This window comes from Lepisma saccharinum, chromosome 2 (genome assembly GCF_977018435.1).
Source record: "Lepisma saccharinum chromosome 2, izLepSacc3.1, whole genome shotgun sequence".
In the NCBI taxonomy this organism is placed as follows: Eukaryota; Metazoa; Arthropoda; class Insecta; order Zygentoma; family Lepismatidae; genus Lepisma; species Lepisma saccharinum.
The window spans coordinates 151,145,383-151,169,351 of record NC_139230.1 but is presented as its reverse complement, the minus strand read 5'-3'; the positions used below and the strand labels follow the sequence as shown (position 1 = coordinate 151,169,351).

Below are 23,969 nucleotides of genomic sequence, written 5' to 3'. Positions count from 1 at the left end.
CCCAGGGCAGGCTTTTTTGCGAACGTTTGGGGTCTGTGCTTGGTTTCTTGTCGGGGGGGGGGGGGGGGGGACAGGTTGCCACCTCATAGATGAACACCATAGCATAGGCTCTTCTAAAATAATCATGCAAGCAAAATCCACACTAGAAGGTTTTCAAAAGAAACATACGCAACACCTGCCCAACCTGCTCTTCTACAACAACAAGCACCCCCCCCCCCCAACCTGCTCCTCCCCTGCAACAAGGGCCCACCTTGCAACAAGAAACCAAGCACTGACCCCAAACGTTCGCAAAAAACCTGCCTGCGCAAGCGAGCAAACACTGCCCCGCGAAAGCAGACGACAAGATCTGGAACCGCCTTGTACAGTGCCAAAACCCTGAGGCACGACAACAGAAGGAAGCTCTACACCCGCACGAGAACGACAAAAAGTGAAAGTGCTGCATCAACTAGCGCCGCCACAAGCACAAGCTGAAGAAGAAGGAACCACGCCAGCCGCAGCAAGACAGTTCACACCTGACGAAGCCACCAGATGAGTGCCGAAATCGATCGCTGAAATAACTTTTGCGGAAAAATGAATAATAAGTGTATCAGAGTTAATTGGTGACACTGCGTAATGCTGTGAAGCATCGAAAAATGGTGCCGAGAACACAGAGGCTGGACACAACAGCAGTGGGGATAGGTCATCTGGTCTGGCGAATATGCATTCATATTATTTCAGACCACTGGATATGTTTGGGAGAACTCCTGCAGAAGCCTTTCATGTTGACTGCCTCCTTACTACTATTAAGCATGGAGGGGGCAATGTTCTGATGTGGGGTGTGAAATCTTGCCATAGTCTTCGGCCAGTTGTAGTCCTCCATGGGACTGTCAGAGTGTTATTGGTGATTAGCTAAATACTATGTACGATCCAGACTCTGTTCCAGGTTAATGACCTGTGCTCCAAGATGAAAATGCTTGGTGCACTGAAGCATGCTTTGATATGCACAAGCATGAAGTAGAACATCTCATCTGGCCCCCTCAGTTGCCTGATCATAACATAATTGAACATTTGTGGAGTATTTTGGAGGACAAAGTGCATGCTAGGTTTCAACTTTCAGCCACACTTTCTGAACAAGAGACCACTTTGCAAGAGAATTGTCTCATGTCAAATACAGGCTGTAATTCATGCCAAGAGTAGGCCAACCTTATTAGCAAAAAAGATTTTGTGTTACATTACAATGTTCATATTTTTGTCCGCCATCTGCATTACTTACGTTTTACTGATGCATCACACAACTGATTGTTCATACCAACCAATCCATTCATTCATTATATCTATTTGCAGGTTCTTATTTAAATTTGAGGAGAAGTTCTTATGGGAAAATATTCTAATATAACTTTGTCTTATCTAGGAACTTTTTATTATCATGTTTTTTCATATAAACACAATATTCAGCACATCATTGTATTTGTCTGTGAAAGACTGCATTCATACATTGGGAGAAACTGTGCATAAATATAAATAAATATTGTGAAATAATGTAAAATCTAAACACATATTTGTTGGATAGAGCAGTGTTCCGCAACCGGTGTGCCACGGCACACTAGTGTGCCGTCACAAGGTGAAAGGTGTGACGTGAACTTTTACCTACTATTGTAATATTGGAAGAAATTAATTGTCGATTTTAAGTAAGAAGGTGCTTGTTTATTCTTGCTGATAACTGTTATATTTTCATAGAAATTAAATGTAATTTATTTACTCAATATTGTTATAGTTTGCTCATCTTATATGTATTCTTGCCTGTAATATTGGGCCGGTTTGATGGGTTACAGGCGGCAAGCTTTGTGTTCACCGCAAAGAAAGCCGCGTAAGACTTTTAGCAAGCCTTTTAGCGGCCCGCACCAATCATACAATAGAGCTATTCAAGCGAGTTCTTTGTTTGTGACACTGCATCTTTTGTGTATGGCTTGCAGTTTTGTGCCTGTTTGTCGGCGCTTCTTAAACTTTATTGCTCTTTTCCTTCGCCGAAGGACCCACACATTGTCAGACAACAATTACAGTATTTCAGTTCAGTTCTATCACAGCTGTGCTCTGCAGTAGTGCGAATATTGGATTGCTACACCAGTCTTACTATTTTATTTTTTCGATATGGGTAAGTTCCTTCTACGGAGTGGTTCGTCCTCGAGTGCAAGTAGTGAAACCATCGAGCCCGAAAAAAAGAAACAGAAAGTAGTTCACCGGCAATATAGTGATAACTATTTATCTTACGTTTTTTTTTGGTGTGGTGACAAAACATGCCCAATCCCTGAGTGTGTTGTGTGTGGTGAAAAACTCAGTAATGCTGCTATGGTTCCCAGTAAATTAAAACGACATTTGTCAACAAAACATTTCTCTCCGTTAAGTAAAGTTGTTGGAACAAAATAAAAAACAAGTGATGCTCATGACTACGTCGGTATGTGTTTCACAAAAAGTACAGGAAGCTAGCTATAAGGTAGCCGAACTTATCGTAAAGGGCAAAAACCACACACAATAACAGAAACGTTGTTAATGCCCGTGTGTAAAGAAATGGTAAAAATAGTCCTGGGTTCAGAAGCTGCTACTGAAATTTCAAAAATTCCTCTCTCTGCTGACACAATCAGCCGCCGAGTTAGTGACATGTCCAGTGACATCGAAGACATTATGAAGGAGAAAATAAAGAGCAGTCGAAAGTTCTCACTTCAGATCGACGAGTCCACCGATATTGGCGGTCAAGCACAACTTATTTCCTACATAAGGTATGTTGATGGGGATGTAATTGCAAGTAATTTCTTTTTTTGCAAAGAACTACCCGAGCGAGCAACCGGTGAAGAAGTATTTCGTACGACTAATGAATATGTGGTCCGTAATGAATTAACATGGGAGGACTGCGTTAGTGCTTCTATGACAGGCCGAGTGAAAGGATTCGTGGGTAAAGTACGTGAAGTAAATCCTAACTTACGAACCGACCATTGTCTCATTCACCGCGAAGCCATTGTTGCTAAGTCTTTGCCATCTCCTCTGAAAATAGTGATGGACGAAGTAGTAAAAGTCGTGAACTTCATCAAATCTCGGCCCCTAAATATGCGGCTTTTTAATGTTTTGTGTCAAGAAATGGGATCAGAGCACACTACACTTCTGCTACATACAGAAGTACAATGGTTATCTCGAGGTAAAGTGTTAACGTGAATGTTTGAACTTAAAGAGGAGGTACGTTCATTTTTGACTATTGAGGGGCATGAGTATGTGGATCTATTTGCAGATGATGAATGGGTATCTAAGTTGGCATATCTTTCCGATATTTTCGTACACTTGAATGAACTAAACAGAAAAATGCAAGGTAGAAACGAAAATATTCTGACTAGTATGGATAAGATTCAAGGATTTATTAATAAGTTGAACTTGTGGATACAGACAATTGAAAATGGATTGTGTGAGATGTTTCAAACTGTATGGCCCCTTGCTGACGATAACAAGGTGTTGATGGACTTAATTAAAGAACATTTAATACTCTTGCAACAGACTTTCAAAAAATATTTTGGAGAGAGCGTTGAAGATTTTGACTGGGTTCGTGATCCATTCAGTATGGATTCGAAATATCTTCCGAAAAATTTACGCATACAAGAGGATCTGGCCGATTTGAAAGCAGACAGAACATTGAAATTAAAATTTTTCGAAGTGCCTTTGAATACATTTTGGTTTTCAATAAGCAGTGAATACCCGGCTATCTCTGAGATGGCAGATAATGTGTTATTTCCATTTTCAACTACTTATTTGTGTGAACTGGGCTTCTCGACGTTGACTGCAATTAAAACATCAAAGAGAGAGAGACTCAAATCCATCGATGAAGAAATGAGGCTTGCTTTGTCAACGATTCCGCCACGAATCAGCCGTCTGTGTGCAGCTAAGCAGGCTCAACTATCACATTGAAGGTATGAGTAGAGTTATTTACTTTAAAATTCGTATTAGAAATGTGTATTTTCTACAGTGAATTAAAGTTAATAAATTTTTAATAAATGCATAAGTCTATTCATGTTTTATAATAATAATAATAACAACAACAACAATGATAATAATAATAATTGATTACATAACGACGTAATATTTCGTAATTAATTAAGATTCATATGATTTTGAGGGGACAGACATTTTGGTGTGCCGTGTTGAGTCTAGGCCCATCTGGGGTGTGCCGTGAGTAAAAAAAGGTTGCAGAACACTGGGATAGAGAGTAAAACCATGTGTATATGAAAATGATTGTTCTCTGTTTACCCAAGTTATGCAATGTTAACAAAGAGGCCTAATAGTTCCAAATGGAGGTTACAACATTTTGTATGTGAAAAGACATCACTTACACAGGGTGGCACTTGTAGGGGGTTGGGGGGAATATTATTTGGGGGAGAAACATTATTGACAATTTAGTTACTCTTTCTCACCTTGTCATTCAATTAAACACTTTTGTGTCAGATAACTGGAAGCTCCATTTGGTGAACAAAGATGTACCCTCAAGCGCTGCTCTATTGCTGGAACTGTCAAACAAGTGGCCAGGGTCGAAGATCACCTCCTTCTTCCCTTTTCTTTGTCCAAAAACCAAAGTGTTGGGAAATCGCATCGTTCCGCACATCAGCCCGTAAGAACACGCCCTTTGAACTACTTAGAGGGCTACCAGCCACATTTCATGTTTACCACATTATAAAGCATGGCACTTTTCACAGTTTAAAATGGAAAGCAGTGTTTGAATTATTGTGGCACTTACAGCGTTTACCAATTTTAGTCTTCAATTTGCCCTGAAAATGCCACCTTCAACGAATGTGAACGTTACAAATGGGATGTCACGTGATTCCAACTTGTCACCACAGAACGTCTGTATTTATGTGAGTGGAACAATAGTTCATGAAGACAGCCCACATGTTAGTTTTGAAGCGAGCATGATAGCCCTTTACGAAATCATTTCTTAAGAACAATGCACTTGTGAAGCTAGAATGTTAGTGAAAAAAGTTAACATTACGAGTTCCAGACACTGCAAACCATATTGGGAAGGGAATCTGGCTTCAAAGTGAACAAAATCTGATAATACTGGTGGCGGTAGACTGTGTTGATCAAAGAATTGGTTCTGAAAATTGTTGCAACCCTTCCCTTTGGCCCATTATTTCTTAAAAAAAGAACGTCAAAGGTAGGAAAATCTGACAAAATGAGAGATGACTAACAATTAAAAGTATATGTAACCCCTCTCTTTTGAAAATCCTGGGCATGCCACTGGGCAGTAGTAGTAGTAAAGAGGCGAGTTCCCATGTGATTGTTAGATGCCTAAGTTGTAAATAATTTAACATTTACATGGCCATGGCTTGATGCATCTAGTGATGAAGTTACACATACATAACCTTTCAACATTACTGAATTAAAACACATGTGGCGAGTTGGAAGGTGGTATTTTTTGTTGGAAATTGTTTCCGGTTTCAGCATGCATTGTCAAGTTGGTAGTATTGTAATTTTGCAACAAGCTAAACACATTTGTAAAATATCATGACTAAAAATACAGAAGAACCAATATTGAATTCATTCTTTTGATTAGTCCCATAAAAAATGATTATGAGATTATGTTCACAATGTTGGGTCTTAGATATATAATAGTGGTAAACGCTATTGTCTTGTATTCAAGGGGTCCTAAACTACATAGACGTAACTTGGCAGGGGCACTTGACACCCCCTCCACCCAAATGTCATGTTTAAGAGAATTAACGAGCTAATGGCACTTGTGTTAAGCTCCTGGGACTTGAGGAGCAAGGTAATGAGTAATTTTTTCGATTTTGTAAATTTAATAGTCATTTAGCACAATAATCTTAGATACTATTTTTATGGGGTAGAAAATTTCTTGATTCTCCCCACCCAAAGTTATGCCCTTCGATTCTGATCCCCAGAAGTTAGGTTACAAGTTACACCCATGCCGGACTACATTTTTAGTCCAGGGTGGGTCATTCCATGTCAAATCATCCAGAATTTTGTGAAAATGTCACCCACCATCCCCGATTTTGATGAAATTCGGTATACTTATAGAATTTTTAATGCTTATTACAAAAATGACAATTCTTTTTAGATTGGTCAAGGGGTGCAGAAGTTACGCGCTTTTTAAAATCTCCGTGTACGCCACTTGTGGCTCCACTTGGAATGACACGCATTAGGTTATAAATGATGGTATCTTCCTTCAGGTTTGCTGTAGAAACTTCAAGTTTCTTTTCTTTTGTTCAAAATAGTGTAAACTTTCATTTTAATAAGGTTTCAGATGATTGTATTAATAACCATGTATTTTTATGTATAGTTTCATGTATTTTTTTAGAAGAAAAAATGACTAACTTCAAGAGCAAATTTCGTGCAATGCCCCCCCCCCCTTTTCAATTTCCCCCTAATTTTATATGCCTGATGGAAAAATTGGGATGGGCGGTTCAGAGACAGGGTGATAAAAAAATCATTTGCATCAAATGACATTAAAAGTTAATCTTATTAAAAATGCTTATGTATTTAGCACAAAGCCTGAAGTACAACATGTTTTAAGGTATAATATTCAATATTTCTGTTCACTATGTGTGAAGGTAAGCATAGGCGTAACCTGGCAGGGGCAAAGGGAAGCATTTGTTCCCTCTAATATTCATAAATTAAATTAAATTTACAAATAATAATTGCAGCGGAACCCCGATTTCAAGTTCCTTTATTTTACATTGTCCTGCATTCTATATTCAATCTTGGTGGTCCCAACATAGCAAATTGTTAAGATATTTTCCTCCATTTTACATTTTCCCGCATTCTAAGATTTTTCAGCTTGGTCGCCTGAATAACATAAAATCGAGGATCCACTGTATCTAAGTCAGTTTCAACTATCTTCAGTTTTTTAAGAAATATAATCATCATTATTAGCATTCCCAAGTTTAGCAAATTATTTTCGAGAATATTCTTTTTGTGCATTTTATCTCAATATGGAAGTTCTATTTTTGGCTACTCTTCACGGGGATACGTAATATGAAGTTGGAATTAATAATACACATTTGTGCTGATTGAAGTTTTTCCACGGAGATTTTGCCATATACCACAGAAACTCTTGTGACGGGCTAGCTGGAACAGTTAAAACAAGTGCGACAATGATGTACCAATTAGAAATAGTATTCAAGGCATAAATTTATTTTTAATCATGTAAGGTGAAATGACCAAATGTGTCAGCGATTGCAAAGTACTAAACAACAGAACCAGGAAAGTTAAGTATGCACTATTTTGAACTTAGGCTACAGGTTCGGTAAGTTACTTTTCACAAGTAACCGAGTTACAGTTACTCATTTAAAAACTACCTCAGTTACAGTTACTGGTACTTTGAAAGTAATTATGAGTTACTTTACAATTACTGTGAAAGTAACTTACAGTTAATGATCATTGATTTGTGTAAAAATTACACAAAATCAATGATCATGAAGACTTGAGTATTTTCTCGTATTTATGTTTCTAGTACATAATATGCCTTCATATATTTACATTACTACTGGAAATAAATGATGGAACACAGAGTCAGCTTTGCTTGAACGATTGTAATTAAGAAATCATTATTATGCTAACCACGGTATATTGAATATGGTGTCATTGATTCCAATTGCACCTATTTCTTTCTCCTCCATTCCAAGATCAACAAGGTCCATTCCTTTGACAATGACATTTTCCTAGATTGAGAACCACATTCCAAACGAAAGCAGCAGACCACCAAAACCACTGAACTTTTCACATATAATTAAAAATGAATTGAAGTAAAGCGTGGATGTTCTAAAGTCAGCATGCAACAAAGCATAGCTTCCTTGCCAGGCCAGCAATTCCTAAATAAAAAGTAACTGTTACTTGCAACCAGTTACTTCGAAACACTAGTTGTTTAACAGTCAATGCAAAAATAATAAGAGCTGATGAAATAAGTTTTGTGTAACTGTGTGATTTGAATGTTGTGAAGAAGTTTCTGAATTCCAACTCTAAACAGTTATGTAGTAGCTTGTGTGTGTGACTAAAACTTGTTTGTAAGATTGCTTCAAAAGTCAATAGGGAAAAAAGGAAATGCAGAAATTTAATTCTTGCATTCACTTGATCCATCAACTTCCTACTACTGGCCACAAAATATTCTGTGTCCAGTGGACATTAACAACACAAATGGAAGGACATACTGTATGTACTTAGTGATAAGTCAAATATTTTAGTGTGTTCGAAATGGTCAAAATATTATTCTAAAATGTGAAGGGCACAATCCTACATGAAACTTTGGCAATGCGTAGAGTACAATAGTGTAAGTTATTATTAGTACTATCTTCATGGGAACTATCTTTGTTTTCTATCCCATAAAAATAGTGTCCAAGATTATTTGCTAAATACATTTGAAAAATCACAATTATTACTCTTTATTTGTTTGTTCCTCAAGTGCCACAAGGTTCACAATATATATTTAACTGGCAAATTTTAATTAATCTATAAATTTTGGAGGGGTCAAATGCTTCCCTTTCCCTGCCAGGTTACGCCTATGCTTACCTTCACACATAGTGAACAGAAATATTAAATATTATACCTTAAAACATATTGTACTTCAGGCTTTGTGCTAAATACATAAGCATTTTTAATAAGATTAACTTTTAATGTCATTTGATGCAAATGATTTTTTTATCACCCTGTCTCTGAACCGCCCATCCCAATTTTTCCATCAGGCATTAGTACACACTTTGAGCTACCTACATATAAAATTAGGGGGAAATTGAAGGGGGGGCATTGCACGAAATTTGCTCTTGAAGTTAGTCATTTTTTCTTCTAAAAAAATACATGAAACTATACATAAAAATACATGGTTATTAATACAATCATCTGAAACCTTATTAAAATGAAAGTTTACACTATTTTGAACAAAAGAAAAGAAACTTGAAGTTTCTACGGCAAACCTGAAGGAAGATACTATCATTTATAACCTAATGCGTGTCATTCAAAGTGGAGCCGGAAGTGGCATACACGGAGATTTTAAAAAGCGCGTAACTTCTGAACTTCTTGACCAATCTTTAAAAAAATGTCATTTTTGTAATAAGCATTAAAAATTCTATAAGTATACCAAATTTCATCAAAATCGAGGATGGTGGGTGACATGGCCTGGATGAATTGACATGGAATGACCCGGGTGTCAAATCCCACTTTAAAAATTGTAGCAGGGTGGCTACTCACCGGGAATTCATTGAATTCCAGGAATTATGCATGAATTATTGGCTCTGGGAATTCTGCTTTAATTTTTCTCGGTAGACGTGAAAAATTTCAACTTTTATTAATACAATTCCCATTGAATTTATACATATTTAATAATTCCCTGAGACACGTTTTTCACAGTTTAGCTATTATTTTTATCCAGGAAGGAAAAGGAAAAGAAAGCTACATGGAAAGGAAAACAGAATTCTATCAGTCCATTGTCTTTGTTAGTGGCCTTTCCAGAACAAGCTAGCTGACATATGGAAGAGTATTGCAAAATCAGATATCTTGAAGTTGATTAGGAAAATTTGAAATACATGTACAATTAAACATTTTTCATAGATTACTAGCATCCTGTAACATTTGTGACTTGCGTTTGTAGATGTATTTCAAGTCTCAGTATGTGAAATGGCAAATGTAAACTCCGTACATTAAATTAAATATATATACACCATTCAATTGAATTGAATTAGAATTTTTGGATACACTGGAATCGCACAGACCCTTTATATTGTTAATACTGTATTCTAGCATCTATTAGCTGCATGATTGTATAAGCCGCACCCCTTTTTTTGGCCTTAGATTTCAGGAAAATAAAATTTCTTGTGTATAAGCCACACCTCATGTATAACCCACATGATTGACTTTTTTTTTTTGGCGTAGGTAGCCAATTTCAAGTAAGTATTTTAAAAGTATTTTAACCTTTATTTTAGCACAATGATCTACATATTAATACTGTATCATTCAGTTTGAGTCCTCAAAGCCCTGATTCACTGTCGTTGCTCCTACTCATTGAAATATTTTCTGCACAAGAGGTATTGTCATCTTCATCACTAGCATCATCATCCCACAACATTTCATCCTGGGTACCATCTAGGGCATTGGATATGTCGCACTTCAGAAAACCCTTCACAATTGTCTCCGACTTTACACTTTCCCATGCTGCCAGAATCCATTCACACACCTGCTTGACAGTCGGATGTTTGATCTTTCCTGTTGCTGTAAGCTCGTGGTTTCCTGCACTAATCCAGTCATTATACAGACGCCGGAACGCAGCTTTAAACAAGCGAATTACACAAACGTCTAGGGGCTGCAGTACAGTTTAGACCCCCAGGAATCACAGCTACATCCATTTTCAACTGTTGTAATTTTGTCTGCATTCTGTCTGTTAGGTGACCACGAAAGCTGTCCCACACCAGCAAACTCTTTTGCTTCAGCAATGCACCAGACCTTCTATTCCATACTTTGTCTATCCAGTCCAATACCAGTTCTTCTTCCATCCATCCTTTCTGCTGGGCACGTATGATAATACCCGGCCGAGATGCTTCCTTTGGCACATTCTTTCGCTTCAGCACAACATGCGGTGGCAGTTTCCTTCCATCCGCGAGAACACCGAACATTACAGTGCATTGTTGTTTCTCTCCACCTGTGGTCTTGATCGATACGGTGTGCGAGCCTCTCGGTGCAACTGTGCTGGACATAGGCATGTCCCAGTAAATAGGTGTTTCATCTGCGTTGCCGATCTGAGACAAGCTATAATCATTGGACTTTCGCATTCGAATCACGTATTTGTGAAATTTAACAATTTTCTGATCAAAGTCTGCAGGGAAACGTTGCGCAATTGTTGTCCTACGGCGAAGCGATAAACTTTTCCTATGCATAAAACGTGAACACCATCCCGCACTAGCTCGGAAAGCTTGACGACTGATGTCTAACTTTGAAGCTACTTCACGAGCTTGAAAACGTATCATGTCTACGGTTACAGCATAGCCAGCACTTCTTCTCCCATTTACAAAGGCCAAAACTTCTTCTTTTACCTGTGGAAATTTGGCTCCTTTTCCACGAAATGTCTTTCTCTTGCCACTTGTTGCAGCAAGTTGTTCCTTCTGATTTTTCCATCGACGAATGTTAGACTCGTCCACATCATAATATCGCGCTGCAGATCTGTTGCCGTTTCCTTCAGCATATCATATCGCTTGAAGTTTAAGATGAGCATCGTAGCTGATTCTTCTGCCAGACATCCTCCCTTTGATAGTACCAACCTTGACCTCAGGCCCACAACCTTCTTTAACAACTTCACTTTACTGAATGGTTTCCAGATCAATACAACAGTAAGGATTATTCATGTTCAAAGATATTATTATCATATTGTTGCAAAAAAATAATTAAAGATAAGATATCATATTGTTGCAAAGCCTGCTACAGATGCATTGTTGTTGGATTTGCTGTTAATGAATCCGTTACGTGATAAAGATAACAAATCAACGTACGTATTTTAGTATCCCAACAGTAGCTGCACTTTCTTTCATTTGCGTGTATAAGCCGCAAATGTTTTCTCATTCGTGTGTATAAGGAGCACATGCTTTTCTCATCATTTGCGTGTATAAGTCGCAAATGTTTTCTCATTCTTGTGTATAAGCCGCACATGCTTTTCTTATCATTCGCATGTATAAGCCACACTCCATTTTTTGGTCCACTTTTCTGGGGGAAAAAAGTGTGGCTTATAGACACGAGAATATGGTATATTGTGTATGTGTGTGAGGTGTAAGAGGGTAATACGAAAGGTTGAAATAGATAAAGCATCTGCTTGTATCCTTGAATTTTTGGAAAGTTTGCCTTGAAATTATACTTTAATTTTATCATGGTCCTAGAGTGGGCACCCTATGTAGGCCCAGTTCGGATTAACTGCTCTGATCATAAAGTGGACTTAATCTTTGTTTCTGTCAAAATACAAAATTAAATTTGCAATTTTTCAGCAATTATTAAGAACATGTTTTGTTCAAAGCTTCTTCTTCTTCTTCTTCTTTTTTTTGTGAGTGACAAAACGAAGTGTGGTCTGACATTTCCCATTTAAAATTGTGGAGGCATACCCATGCAACCCCTCTAGTGGGCGCAAAGACACACACTTATATGTACATGGGGATGGAGAAAGGGTAACACTTTACTATACCGGAGACGGATTTCTTCAAATTTACAGGAGAAAATACTTACACAAATCATTTTCTGTAGCGTTGTTGATGTTCGGGAATGTAGTTTTGATCCATTTTAATGCGAGTGCATGTGGTTTTCTACGAAAATCTATTTCCGACGCGCTATTGCTGCTGCCACCATTTGCTTTCTGCACGAGAGCACAATACGCTCTCGTATTGTCCGTATATACCAAATTAAACGAAAGGAGTGCTAATGGAACCTAACCTAACAGGCCTAACCTAACCTAGTAGACATACCTCATCCCCGTGATGGTTCGTGGGGTTATCGTGAATTTTTGGGCTAATGTCAATGGTTTTTGGGGCTACCCATGGATGGTTTGTGGGAAATAAAGAACAACAGTAAGTACTCGTTAATGTACAAAATAGACATTATTTTCGTTAGAAATTCATTATTTCATCTAAATAAATGTTCCGGAATGCAGAATAGTACATTAGCAATGTAAAAAAGTCCGAAATAAATCATTGACAGGTGTCTCCGGTATAGTAAAGTAGTACCGGAGAAAGAAACTGATATTTTAGGTGGAATTAAATCATTATCTTAAGATGTCTCTAAACAGTCAGTAGAATTTCCCCCCACTGGAAATTTCTTAAATACCACACTGCAGTGGCAGCTCGTGGTCTGACTTTATGGGTGTGCACTTCAGACTCGTGTCCAGAAGAAGTGTTATTTAACCTCTCTCAAATACTCACACCCGTTTTTGCATACATTATGATGCTAAATGTATTGGCAACCCAAGTTATGACCACCTTTTACTGAAAATGAGGCTATCGGAGAGTTTTATTTCATGAAAAATATCCAAAAATATTAATATATATAAATTGGAAATACTTAGGTGAATTTTCCGTCGATCACGAGATGAGTGATGTTTTTGGGTATACATAATACAACATTCGATAACCTGACAAATTAACTATAAACGAAGAAATACCAATCTGTAGGTATTAAATAAACATATACCTACAATAAACGTGTTCTTGAACAGTATTAAGGTATTTTTAAAATAAGACTATTATTTTTCGCCATTAAAACCATAAATATATAACATGGTTATGATTTATATTGGAGGAAGGTGGAAAGTAGAGGGAGCCAAAATTCCATCTCGCCCGGGTGAAAATTTTATCTCGAGCAACTCCTGCAAACAAGGTAGCCGATCCAACGACCACATACAGAAAATCAGTTGTAATATATCTAGCAGTTGTTTACTTCTAATGACTGACAGAAGCAAGTGGAATCAAGATAGTAGTAAATATTAAGGGAAATAACAGTACTCACTCAGTCCACTCCACAATGCCCTCTTCATAGTTCAAACTTTTCCTTTCTCTTCCACTGTATCCATATTATTACTGCAGTCACTACACACTTTGTAGCTCACTTCCTTACAAAAATTCAACAACATTAAATATCACGTCTCTGCTTTCGCTATGTACAGTTTTTCCTTTCATTATGAAAGCAAACACTTTCCACTGAAACAGGAAGGAGCATTTGACAGTGCAACAATTTTGCAATGCACGAGCAGGCACAGCTGACTGATCCATGGTTCCCCTGCGCAGGTTGATAATTCGACTTCAGCACCACAAGGGCAGTTTATTTTGACTAAGCTGCACTAAGCAAAGACAATGCAAGACATTGTTTAAAGCATGCCTTTCGCTTTCAGTTGACCCCCTCCCCCCATTCCATCTTCTCTTCTTTCTTTCCCTTTCATGCTCGGAACAGTGTGGGCAAAGATACCATAGAAATTCCCTTGATTTACGACGATGTGTGGGTTGCCTCTACTCCACTACACAATCTCAAATGGAACGGGATTGCAACACTGCTGTATCATGAACACAACGCTAGCAGTGTGCATGAAGCCCATAATACCACGATCGAGAAGAGTGAATCTCTTCTCTTTTCTTGCGTGCTGCAAACAGCGGCAAATGAGCACAGGACGACTTGTGTTCCGAGTGAACGTATCTCAGTGACAGGCGATGGTAATGCGAACCCGATGGGGCGATTGGGCTTTGGAACATTTGATATTTTGAAGGAGATAATGTCCAGTGAATAAGTATTAAAAAAAATAATTACATTGCAGATTTATTTGGGTGTGCACGTGTGAATAGGCAGAAGCTGCTACTGTCACACTGCACTTACAACTAAAAAAAGTGTCACGTTTTACTCCTTGTGGTGATACTCAACAATTTTAAGAAAATATTGGGCATGCTACTGATAATTTTTGTACAAAAAAATGGGAACAATTTCATTCAAATGTTTGAGAAAACCCAATATTCTCAGTGCAGTTTTTACAACTCTATTCTGTATTTCAATCAGATGCATATGCTATGCATCCTTAAAGAAAACAATGCAAAATAGATAGAAATGAGATAATACATTTTCACAAAATTTCTATTTAAAGAAGAAAAATGATGGTGTGTTTGCAAATTTTTCTTGTCATCAAACAAAAAGTGAGCTTGTGGCAGGCTTTCTTGATATCATATTGGGTTGAAATTTTGCACATGAACTTTTGAGGTGAAATTCAACTTTTCTTCCCCTCTATTACAGTTTGAGCTTATAGAGTTTTAATCTGGCACCCCTAGCAATGTTGAATTTTTCCATATGTATATTTATAACCAAATTTTGCTTTACCTTATAAATCAATGCCAAATGATTTGACACCTCATTGTCCTTCCAAGGTGGTTTGGTAGTAGCCATTTCAATGATGCAGCACCCCACACTCCAAATGTCACATGATCTTCCATAATTTTCTCCACGGAGTACTTCAGGAGCCATGAAGGCAATTGTTCCAAGAGCTTGGCCTCGAAACTCCCCGGTCACAGTGGACTGAGTTGCTAAACGTGCAGCTGCTCCAAAATCTCCAATACGAAGGTGATAGCCTGTACTGTCCACAAGTAGATTTGCACCTATAAATATAGAGAATTACATTAGAACTCAGATGCAAGAATTCAAACATTTCTTGAAATAATTGAATATCTCTTCTGCACACCAATTGCACCAGGTACAACATGTCTTGGCCATGTTTCAAATTAAAAAAAGAAAAAGTCCAAGTTATGATCAGATAGGATGATTGGGACTAGGGATGGCCAAATGGACCCGGATCCGAGAGTTTGGTATCTCAATCCCATTATAATATTACCACACCTTAAAAGGTATTATGATCTTCGATTACAAAGAAATTTTTCATTAGTTAGTAATTCAAGATTTTTTTTCAAGTGTTGTTCCTAAAATACGCATCTGCTAACACATTTGTGCACAAAAATAATCTTACTTGTTTAACATAAAATGTCAGAGGTGATTTTGTAAATGCCATTGAAACGAATATGTATTCATTCGAATGTATTGGAAATGGAAACACACATAAATGTGAGACATTCCAGGATGAAACCTTTAACACATTTAACAAGATAGAAATGTTATACTAAAATTATACAATTGTTCTACAGTTACAGTTTTACAAATTAAAATAAAACATTATAATATATGCAGTGTTATATAATTACGAAGTGTAAGACTAACAAGGGATGTTATCTAAGTGTCCCCCTCCGATTTCCATGAAACTTGGCAGGTGCATAAAGGGGAAAAAAAAGGAAGGAATACATGTTTTTTTCGTTTCAGCTAAAAAACTGTTTTAGGGGGCAAACCCCCTCAAATGTCAAAATGAGGACAAATTGATGTGGGGAGCTGACCCCTGTGTCCCCCTCCGATTTCCATTAAATTTGGCAGGTGTATAGAGGGGCCCTATGCCCCCTGTTTCTTCCTATGCCATATTTACGTGGTTTCGGGGTCAGATCCCCACTTCAATATCTCATCTTGACATTTGAGGGGGGGGGGTTCCCCCTAAAACCATTTTTTTTTTAGCTGAAACACAAAAACATGTATTTCTTCCTTTGGGCCCCTCTATACAAATGCCAAGTTTCATGGAAATCGGAGGGAAACACAGGGGTCAATTCCCGCTTCAATTGGTCCTCATCTTAACATTTGAGGGGGGGGGGGGGGTTTGCCCCCTAAAACAGTTTTTCAGCTGAAAAAAAAACACGTATTTCTTCCTTTGGGCCCCTCTATACACCTGCCAAGTTTCATGTAAATCGGAGTGGCACACAGGGGTCAGATTCCCGCATCAGTTTGTCTTCATCTTGACATTTGAGGGGCGTTTTGCCCCCTAAAACAGTTTTTTTTTTTTTTTTTTTTTTTTTTTTTAGCTGAAACACGTTTTTACATGTATTTCTTCCTTTGGGCCCCTCTATACACCTGCCAAGTTTCATGGAAATCAGAGGGGGACACAGGGGTCAATTCCCACTTCAATTTGTCCTCATCTTAACATTTGAGGGGGGGGGGGGTTGCCCCCTAAAGCAGTTTTTTAGCCGAAATAAAAGAAACAACATGTATTTCTTCCTTTTGGCCCCTCTATGCCAAGTTTCATGGAAATCGGAGGGGGACACTTAGACCTCCCTTGTAAGTGTATTTAATTACAAATCACGTACACGCACACACACACAACAGATATATATTGTAGAGATATGGAGATTATTAAACCGAGAAAACCTCGTCATGGTAATATTCACGCTTGTTTATTTCCTGGAATTGTCCGACCAGCGGGTGATCCCAAGAATGCGCTAACTTGTAACTTCCGTTAAACAAGGAACTGAAAGGCAAACGCGTGGATCAAAACAAGATCTAGCGCGTTCGAAAGGTTTAACAACCTTTTGAAGCCTAAGATTATAAAAGCAAGCTCACTCCCGGAGCTCGCTCTCTTTTGGATTTTGACGCTCATTTCAACTACACCTATCATCGACGCTCTTTTGGATTACTTTTATCATCGACGCTCACATGGATAAGTAGTCTCTGAATACTCTACAACACATTAACACTACTGAACTACGATGATGGAACACGGAGTTACGGCTGCCTAGCATGCTACGGCTCGCAAGGGATAGCTCGGTTTGGTGAGCCAAGGGTCGAAGGATAGAACCTTGGCACCTGTCACAATTCGGTCTGCAAGAAGCATCAGGACAAGAACATCACACACCTACCAGGTATGAACAAGCGTGAATAACCTTTACATCAACTTTCCATATCTCTACCCTCCTAATCGGAGCAGGTTCAGCCAACAGATACAATTAAGCTCTACCTAAATGTATAATTGAAACTTCCCTGTGACCTCAGATCCCAAATAAAACAGGATTACAACAATATATATATATATATATATATTAGCAGGTAGCAATGTGTTATAAACACATTCTTACTTTCCAAAGAAGCGCTCATGTGGGATGGCAAAACGGATCCGGATCTGGATTTCGGATCCACCAGGATCCGGATCTGGCCATCCCTAATTGGGACAGGACCTACAGCTGAAAGTGGAATTTGAACTACCTTGGGATCCCTTGATTACAAGGTTACAGCATTGCGAATGTGCCATTTGGGAGGCTGGATGTCTGATATTTAACCAGCAATATTGAAAGCAATATATGGAGTGAAAGATAATCTTAGTTTATCTACAGTGCCCTGCCTAGTATCAAGTTCCTCTACGAGATCAATGATTGAAAATTTTAAAATGTCCAGCAATGGGAAAAAATAATGACCCCCATGCATCTGCCTTTGCACCAAAGGATTGCTCTCAGCTAGATGAGTGAATGACAACCCTCATGACTGGAGGAAAATGAATACCTGCTGACAGTTGAATCACAATAACACAAACATGGTTTATATTAATTAAAATTCACTCTCGTTATTTGTGTTTTTTTGAAAATTATTGAGAACTGTCAGAAAAGCAAGTATGCAGTTGAATTAATAAATATCATGACTTAGTTGAGGATGCTGTCATTGGCATTTGGAATGCGATTCCTACAGATTATCAGGTGAAAATTACATATTTTATACATGTAATTTCATTAAAATAGCAGTACAGTGGAACCCCGATTTTACATTTCCCCGCATTATACATTCAACCATAATAGACCCAACATAGCAAAATGTTAAGAAATTTTCCTCGATTTTACATTTTCCTGCATTTCAAGTTTTTTCTGCTTGGTCCCCTGAAACACATAAAATCGAGGTTCCACTGTACATTGAATTAATTATTATAAAGGACTTAAAAATACTAGTGTAAGTTCCTCACAGAGAAGTTAGAATTCAGAACTGAAGGAGTTGTTTTGGCAGAGGGCTCTGAAGCAGCAATATCTTCTTTTGGGGGAAAAAAAGTCTTAATTTTCTGAATGTTAGTGGCAATGGTTCTCTATTAGCATGCAATGTTAACTGGAGCCGGACCCTGTGGCCGAGTGGTTAGCACATCGCGCTGCGACGCCAAGGTCCCAGGTTCGAATCCTGCTCGGGCTTGGTTGTTTGTGAATTCATCACTCATCCCCATCTTCGCAAATTAGCCAAGAGGCACAAAAAGCGAAGTAAAATAAACTAAACCAATCAATCAATCAATGTTAACTGGACATTATCCAGTCTTGTGCTTTAACCTATACTTATTCTAACACTACATTTTGAGAGAGCTCCTCTTCTCTCATCTTCAGGTGAACAAACTTATTTTTGTCAGTGGTGGGGATTGAATCTACAACAGACCTGTGGTTTTATTACAAATCCAGTGTGCTAACCAACTGCTTCATGGTGCCCTGGAATTCTGTACTACTTTTTGCTCCACTTATGCCACTATTTCTATTTCATGAGTAGAGGAGACCATATTTGCTTGAATATGGGATGACTTATCGGGGTTTGGGCCATTGCTATGAAGGCTGCTTCTTTAGTTTTCCTCAGTTTCCAATTTGATTCCTTCTGTAGTACTGTTATGTTCTTGCACTGAATTCTGTGTGATTCATTCCATGCATGTTGGGCTATTTTCGAACTAGCTTTTTCACCATTGTGTGTTTGATGCTTGGGTTCATCTTTTCTCTTCTCCCAAGGTGTCCTTGATTCTCCTATGTAAGCTTACCTACATTTGCATGGTATGCTGTATATGCAGTTTTTGCTGGCTTGTGATGTGATGAAGCAGATATTTTACTAATTCCGATGTACTCACCAATATTTTTTTGAACCGATGCTGATCCCAATACATAAACTGGGTCATTGCATGTGAAATCAACCAATGAAGAGGCAGTTCTCAACCTCACATATTTTGATTCATTTGAAATTTGGCATACTGGAAGGGCCACCTGAGGTAGGAAAATATGCAAAGATGCAGATCCATATCTTTTATATTTTCACAATTACAGGGATGCAAAATGTGTGATTTTGACACATTTTTCAACATCTTGTTCATTTTGAATTGCAATATTTTGGCAATAAGGCACCTATATAAGAAATTCAGCAATGGAAAGATCTTGAAGGGCTCTTTCACGTATATTGCATACCTATGCCAGGTTAAAAATAAAATTGAAGGTGGTTTAAAGAAAATTTGGTAGCCATTTTCTCACAAACGGGTCTCTTTAATTTTTTTTTTCAAAAAAATAAATGTCATACATACACTATTACTCAATAATGGTACACAATTAAAAAATGGGATGCCAATGGGATCTGGAGTTATGTTAGATTTAAGTTAGGTTAGGTGATAACATATTCTGAAAGACAAATTCCTACAATTCAAAAGTAAAAGTCTAACAGAAATGAAATATAATACTTTTTGAATTAATGTACATGAAGCTGATGTTTACATTCCAAGATATTAGAAATACAGGGTGATTTAAGCGAAAAATGGAAAGTTGTTGGAAGTAGGTGAGTTTCAATCTAAAGTGCTTGAATTTTCAATGTAGCATGCATGCACTGTTCAGGCTGTATATTGATACGAGCCCCATTGATAGCCAAAAATGCCACATGCTTGTCCTGGAATACTACATGTCATCGCAGTACTGCGCAGTACTGGTTAAATTAAGAATTGATGGCAATAATTACTGGAAAAGTAAACATGTAAAAGATGGGAATGTTTTGGTTTGGTTTGAGTTGGTGTTTTAAGTCCACTTTATGCACAGTAAGGCTAATCGAGACCCCTTGATTACAAGGCGATGACGCTACCACTGCACCAAATGGGAGGCAAGATGGAAATGTGTGACATGGAAATGGCATAGTGTGAAGTACGTATTGTAGCCTGATTCTCATTTATGCCTGTTAGCCTTTTCTACTTGTTTGGGGAAGGGAGGGGTATGTGTGTCACATGTTCATGGATTTTTTTATTTTTAGTAAGTTTGACTGCCAATATCTCCGAGTAGTAAGGGTGGTGAAGTCCTTCTTCTAGACCATGTCAAACTATACATGATACACTTTAAAACCACAATACAAATATTTTTTTGCTGAACACAATTGTACAGGGCTTTCAATGGAGTTTTCTGAACTTGGGTTGAGGAGACTTTAGAAAATTGAATACAATTTTCAATTTTAGAAATAATTCAAGAAAGTCATTGTGTGTTGAAAGATGTAGCACTATTCCTAACGTGCTTTGTTTTATGCACATGCTTGTACATTAAATTAAAAATGTTACCATGCTATTAGATTCTACTTACAAAAAATATGCAACACTACTCTAGTAAAGTAAATTTGTATATGCAGTGGAACCTGGGTGTTATGTTTTTCAGGAAACCAAGCTGAAAAAACTCAAATTGTGGGAAAATGTATAATCGAGGAAAATTTGTAAACATTTTGCTGTCTTGGGACCACAAAGATTGAATGTATAATGTGGTAAAATGTAAACTCCAGGAACATAAAATTGGGATTCCACTGTACTATTACAGATACAATTGAAATGCCTACTGAAATATAACAATTGGAGAAAACATCTATTCTAAGAAGTTGTTTCTTTTTTTGCAACTCTAGCTATGAATAACATGGTGGAAGTTGTAGTTTACATTTAGAAATGACAGTCTCCTTACATTAGAGGGGCTCCCATGTAGCCAAATGGTCAGTGCTCTTGCCCTGAGTTTGATTCCTGATGGGAGCACCCAAATGCTTTGGTGTTGACCCAGCATTGTGAGGACAATTGGGGAGGGAAGCTACTTGAAAAGAAGAAGTAGTGGGCCCTGTTCTTGAAATTCAGAAAACAGCAGTGATGGGACTCTGTGCATTGACCATGCATAAACAACTGAAAAGCCGCCTGGTGGGACCTGACCCTCATAGGGCTGTTGCACCCTGGATCTTAGTTTAGTTTTTATATTAAGAAAAAATGTTGACAACCATTGTAGTAATGTATTTTTTTACTGATATGAAACAGTTGATGGAGTGGCTGAAAAAAGCCCAACCAAAAAAGCAGTTTCTTTAATCACTTCCATTTAATGCAACTGTTTTTCTTTATTCTTTTCAAAATTTAAATCATCAATACATTGAAATATGAAATGATCACTCCACCCTCATCCAAATTAATCTTGGAAAATTAGTTTTTCCTTTCAAAGTGTATGAAATTTAGAAAACTCTCTTACAGAACTTTTTATTCTTTGGTTTAAGAGGTAGATGTTCTGACCTGATTCCTGCACATTACACTGTTTTTCATGCAGAATATAATTTCTTTATTGATTATCACATATGTAAGCTTATTTCTTCTTTTTTCTAGAGTGATATCAATTCCCAGGGTAGTGGGGTGACCAATGGCTGTATCCCCTTCCCTTGCTATTCTCATGGCAGGATGAATTATTATTTACATTGTCTCTGCCAGTTTACTTGCAACATATTTTCTGTAAAATTAAATATGAAGAAAAATGAGAAGGAACAAAATGATGACATGCACATATATTTTCTTACCTTTAAGGTCACGGTGCAGAATCTGGTTATCATGCAAATAGGACAAGCCATCAAGTATCTGATAGGTGTAATTGATGATCACGTCTTCATTGAATGGTCCATATCTATCCAACATTGTGGCCACAGAGCCACCAGGCATCCACTCAACAAACATGTTGAAGTACCCTCCTTCCTTAGTTGCCCCCAGAATTCTGACAACATTGTCATGTTTCAACTTCGACATCATTACAATTTCCTCTCGAATGTTTGCTTCTAACTTTTCTTGATCTTCTTCTGAAGTCTGGCAAATGGCAACCTAAGAAAAGTAACAAATTTGCAGTTTTAATTGGGTCAGGATATAGTTTTGTCTTTGACATGATTCATAATAACTCTAAGTCACTAAGTATTATACAGGGTGAGCGAAAAGTTCCTAGACTCAACTAAGAATTTTTTTCATAGCTATTTATTTATAAATTCAACAGATTTAAATATGCACAATGTAGGATGTATCTTCCTGTATTCAATAATATGTCTTGTTCCTGAATTTGCTATTTATTGTTATTGTTATTATTACTATTATTAACATAGATCTTAGTGCGATATTAAAAAAAGATAAGATAATAAAGAAAATAAATGCATAAAATGAAATCCTGTACAGGATCATCGGGATACAGTCTTCTCCACTTTTCCACACACAAAGTATAGGTCTTCAGCTCAAAGTAAGCCTCCAACAAAGCAACATGCTTCTTGCGATTAAAAACCATCTTGCACTACACGGTCAACAAACAGCCACTGCTGCAGTTACAATGCCAGCCTCTCTTTCAAAATAGGCTCCTCCCCTTCCTAAGGGTTGTCCAAACAAGACGGGCACATTTGAATTTTTAAACTTTCAGTCCAGCGACTTTTCGCTTGCCCTGTAGGTAAGGATGTTATATTCTATGTAAAATATGATGCATTTACATAATGATTGTAGCAAAGAAAAAAAGTGATAGGAAAATACAGTGGAGCATCCATTTTATGTTTTTCAGGGGACCAACTTGAATAAAATGCGGGAAAGTGTAAAATCGAGGAAAATCTTATACGTAACATTTTGCTATGTTGGAATCATCAAGACCGAATGTACAGTGTGTTTTAAAAGTCCTGCAGGATTCTAAAAAGCTACAACTTAAAAGAAATAGGTTTATTACAATGAAAAATTGTTGTTTTTTTGTTCTTTTTTACACAAAGGAAAATTTAAAATCTTGTTTTGTTCACATTTGCTGAATGACATGTGTGCAGGTGATCATGCGATCACGTGATTCCAAGATGGCATTGATGCAGAAAAAAGCTCAGTGCATGTTATGTCTCGCCGAGTTAAAATCTTTTTGGTGTCAAGAAGGTTCCAAATAACATTAGGAAAAACACCTCCAGCAGAGACAAGTATCCAGAGATGGAATGAAAATTTAAGGCTACGGGAAGCATAGCAGATTTGCCACATAGTCGGAGGCCAAGAACGAGTGACAGTGTTGTGGATGCAATGCAGTGCAGGAGAGCATGCAACAGAGTCCAATGAAATCTCTTAAACATAGATCCTTGGAACTGGGAGTGGAGAGGTCTACGTTACGCAGTATCTTATTCAAAAAAGTGAAAGCCAGGCCCTACAAGTTGAGATTTGTGTAGGATCTTATAGAGGAGGACTGTGACATGAGGAAGGGATTTTGTGACTTTATGCTAACTCGATTAAAGGTTATGGTGGTGATGTCCTTTAACTCTTTCGCTGCGGTCGTCGCATTTATGCACAGCACGCCAGGTGCCTTGCTCTGCGGAAGTCGCATTATTGCGAGTTCATACTTCCACTCGCTGAGGGTGTCGCATTTCCGCAGTATGTTGCTTTTAGTAGCCTTCAGACATCTGTAGATACTATTTGGAAATATTTGAACTTGTAGTTTTGTTTATATCCGTATGATGTCGCTAATTACGCCTCCGTTTAGAATACGAGCCTTGAGTGCTCTGACATGTCAGTTTCAAATGCATGTTCGAATGTAAACAACATGGCTTCGTCAAGTCATCAACAC

General features: G+C 37.7%; 1 protein-coding gene across 4 annotated transcripts in view; it reads right to left on the bottom strand.

The window, feature by feature from the left end:
- The window catches only part of LOC145984146 (mitogen-activated protein kinase kinase kinase 1-like), a 229,786-nt gene that overhangs the window by 17,548 nt on the left and 188,269 nt on the right, over positions 1-23,969 (bottom strand). For all 4 annotated transcript variants that reach the window (XM_083117608.1, XM_083117609.1, XM_083117610.1 and 1 more), the window contains exons 13-14: positions 21,937-22,231; positions 14,839-15,113 (exon numbers count right to left, since the gene is read on the bottom strand). In XM_083117608.1, the coding sequence (XP_082973734.1) occupies positions 14,839-15,113; positions 21,937-22,231 (570 nt within the window). The remainder of the gene's footprint in view (positions 1-14,838; positions 15,114-21,936; positions 22,232-23,969) is intronic.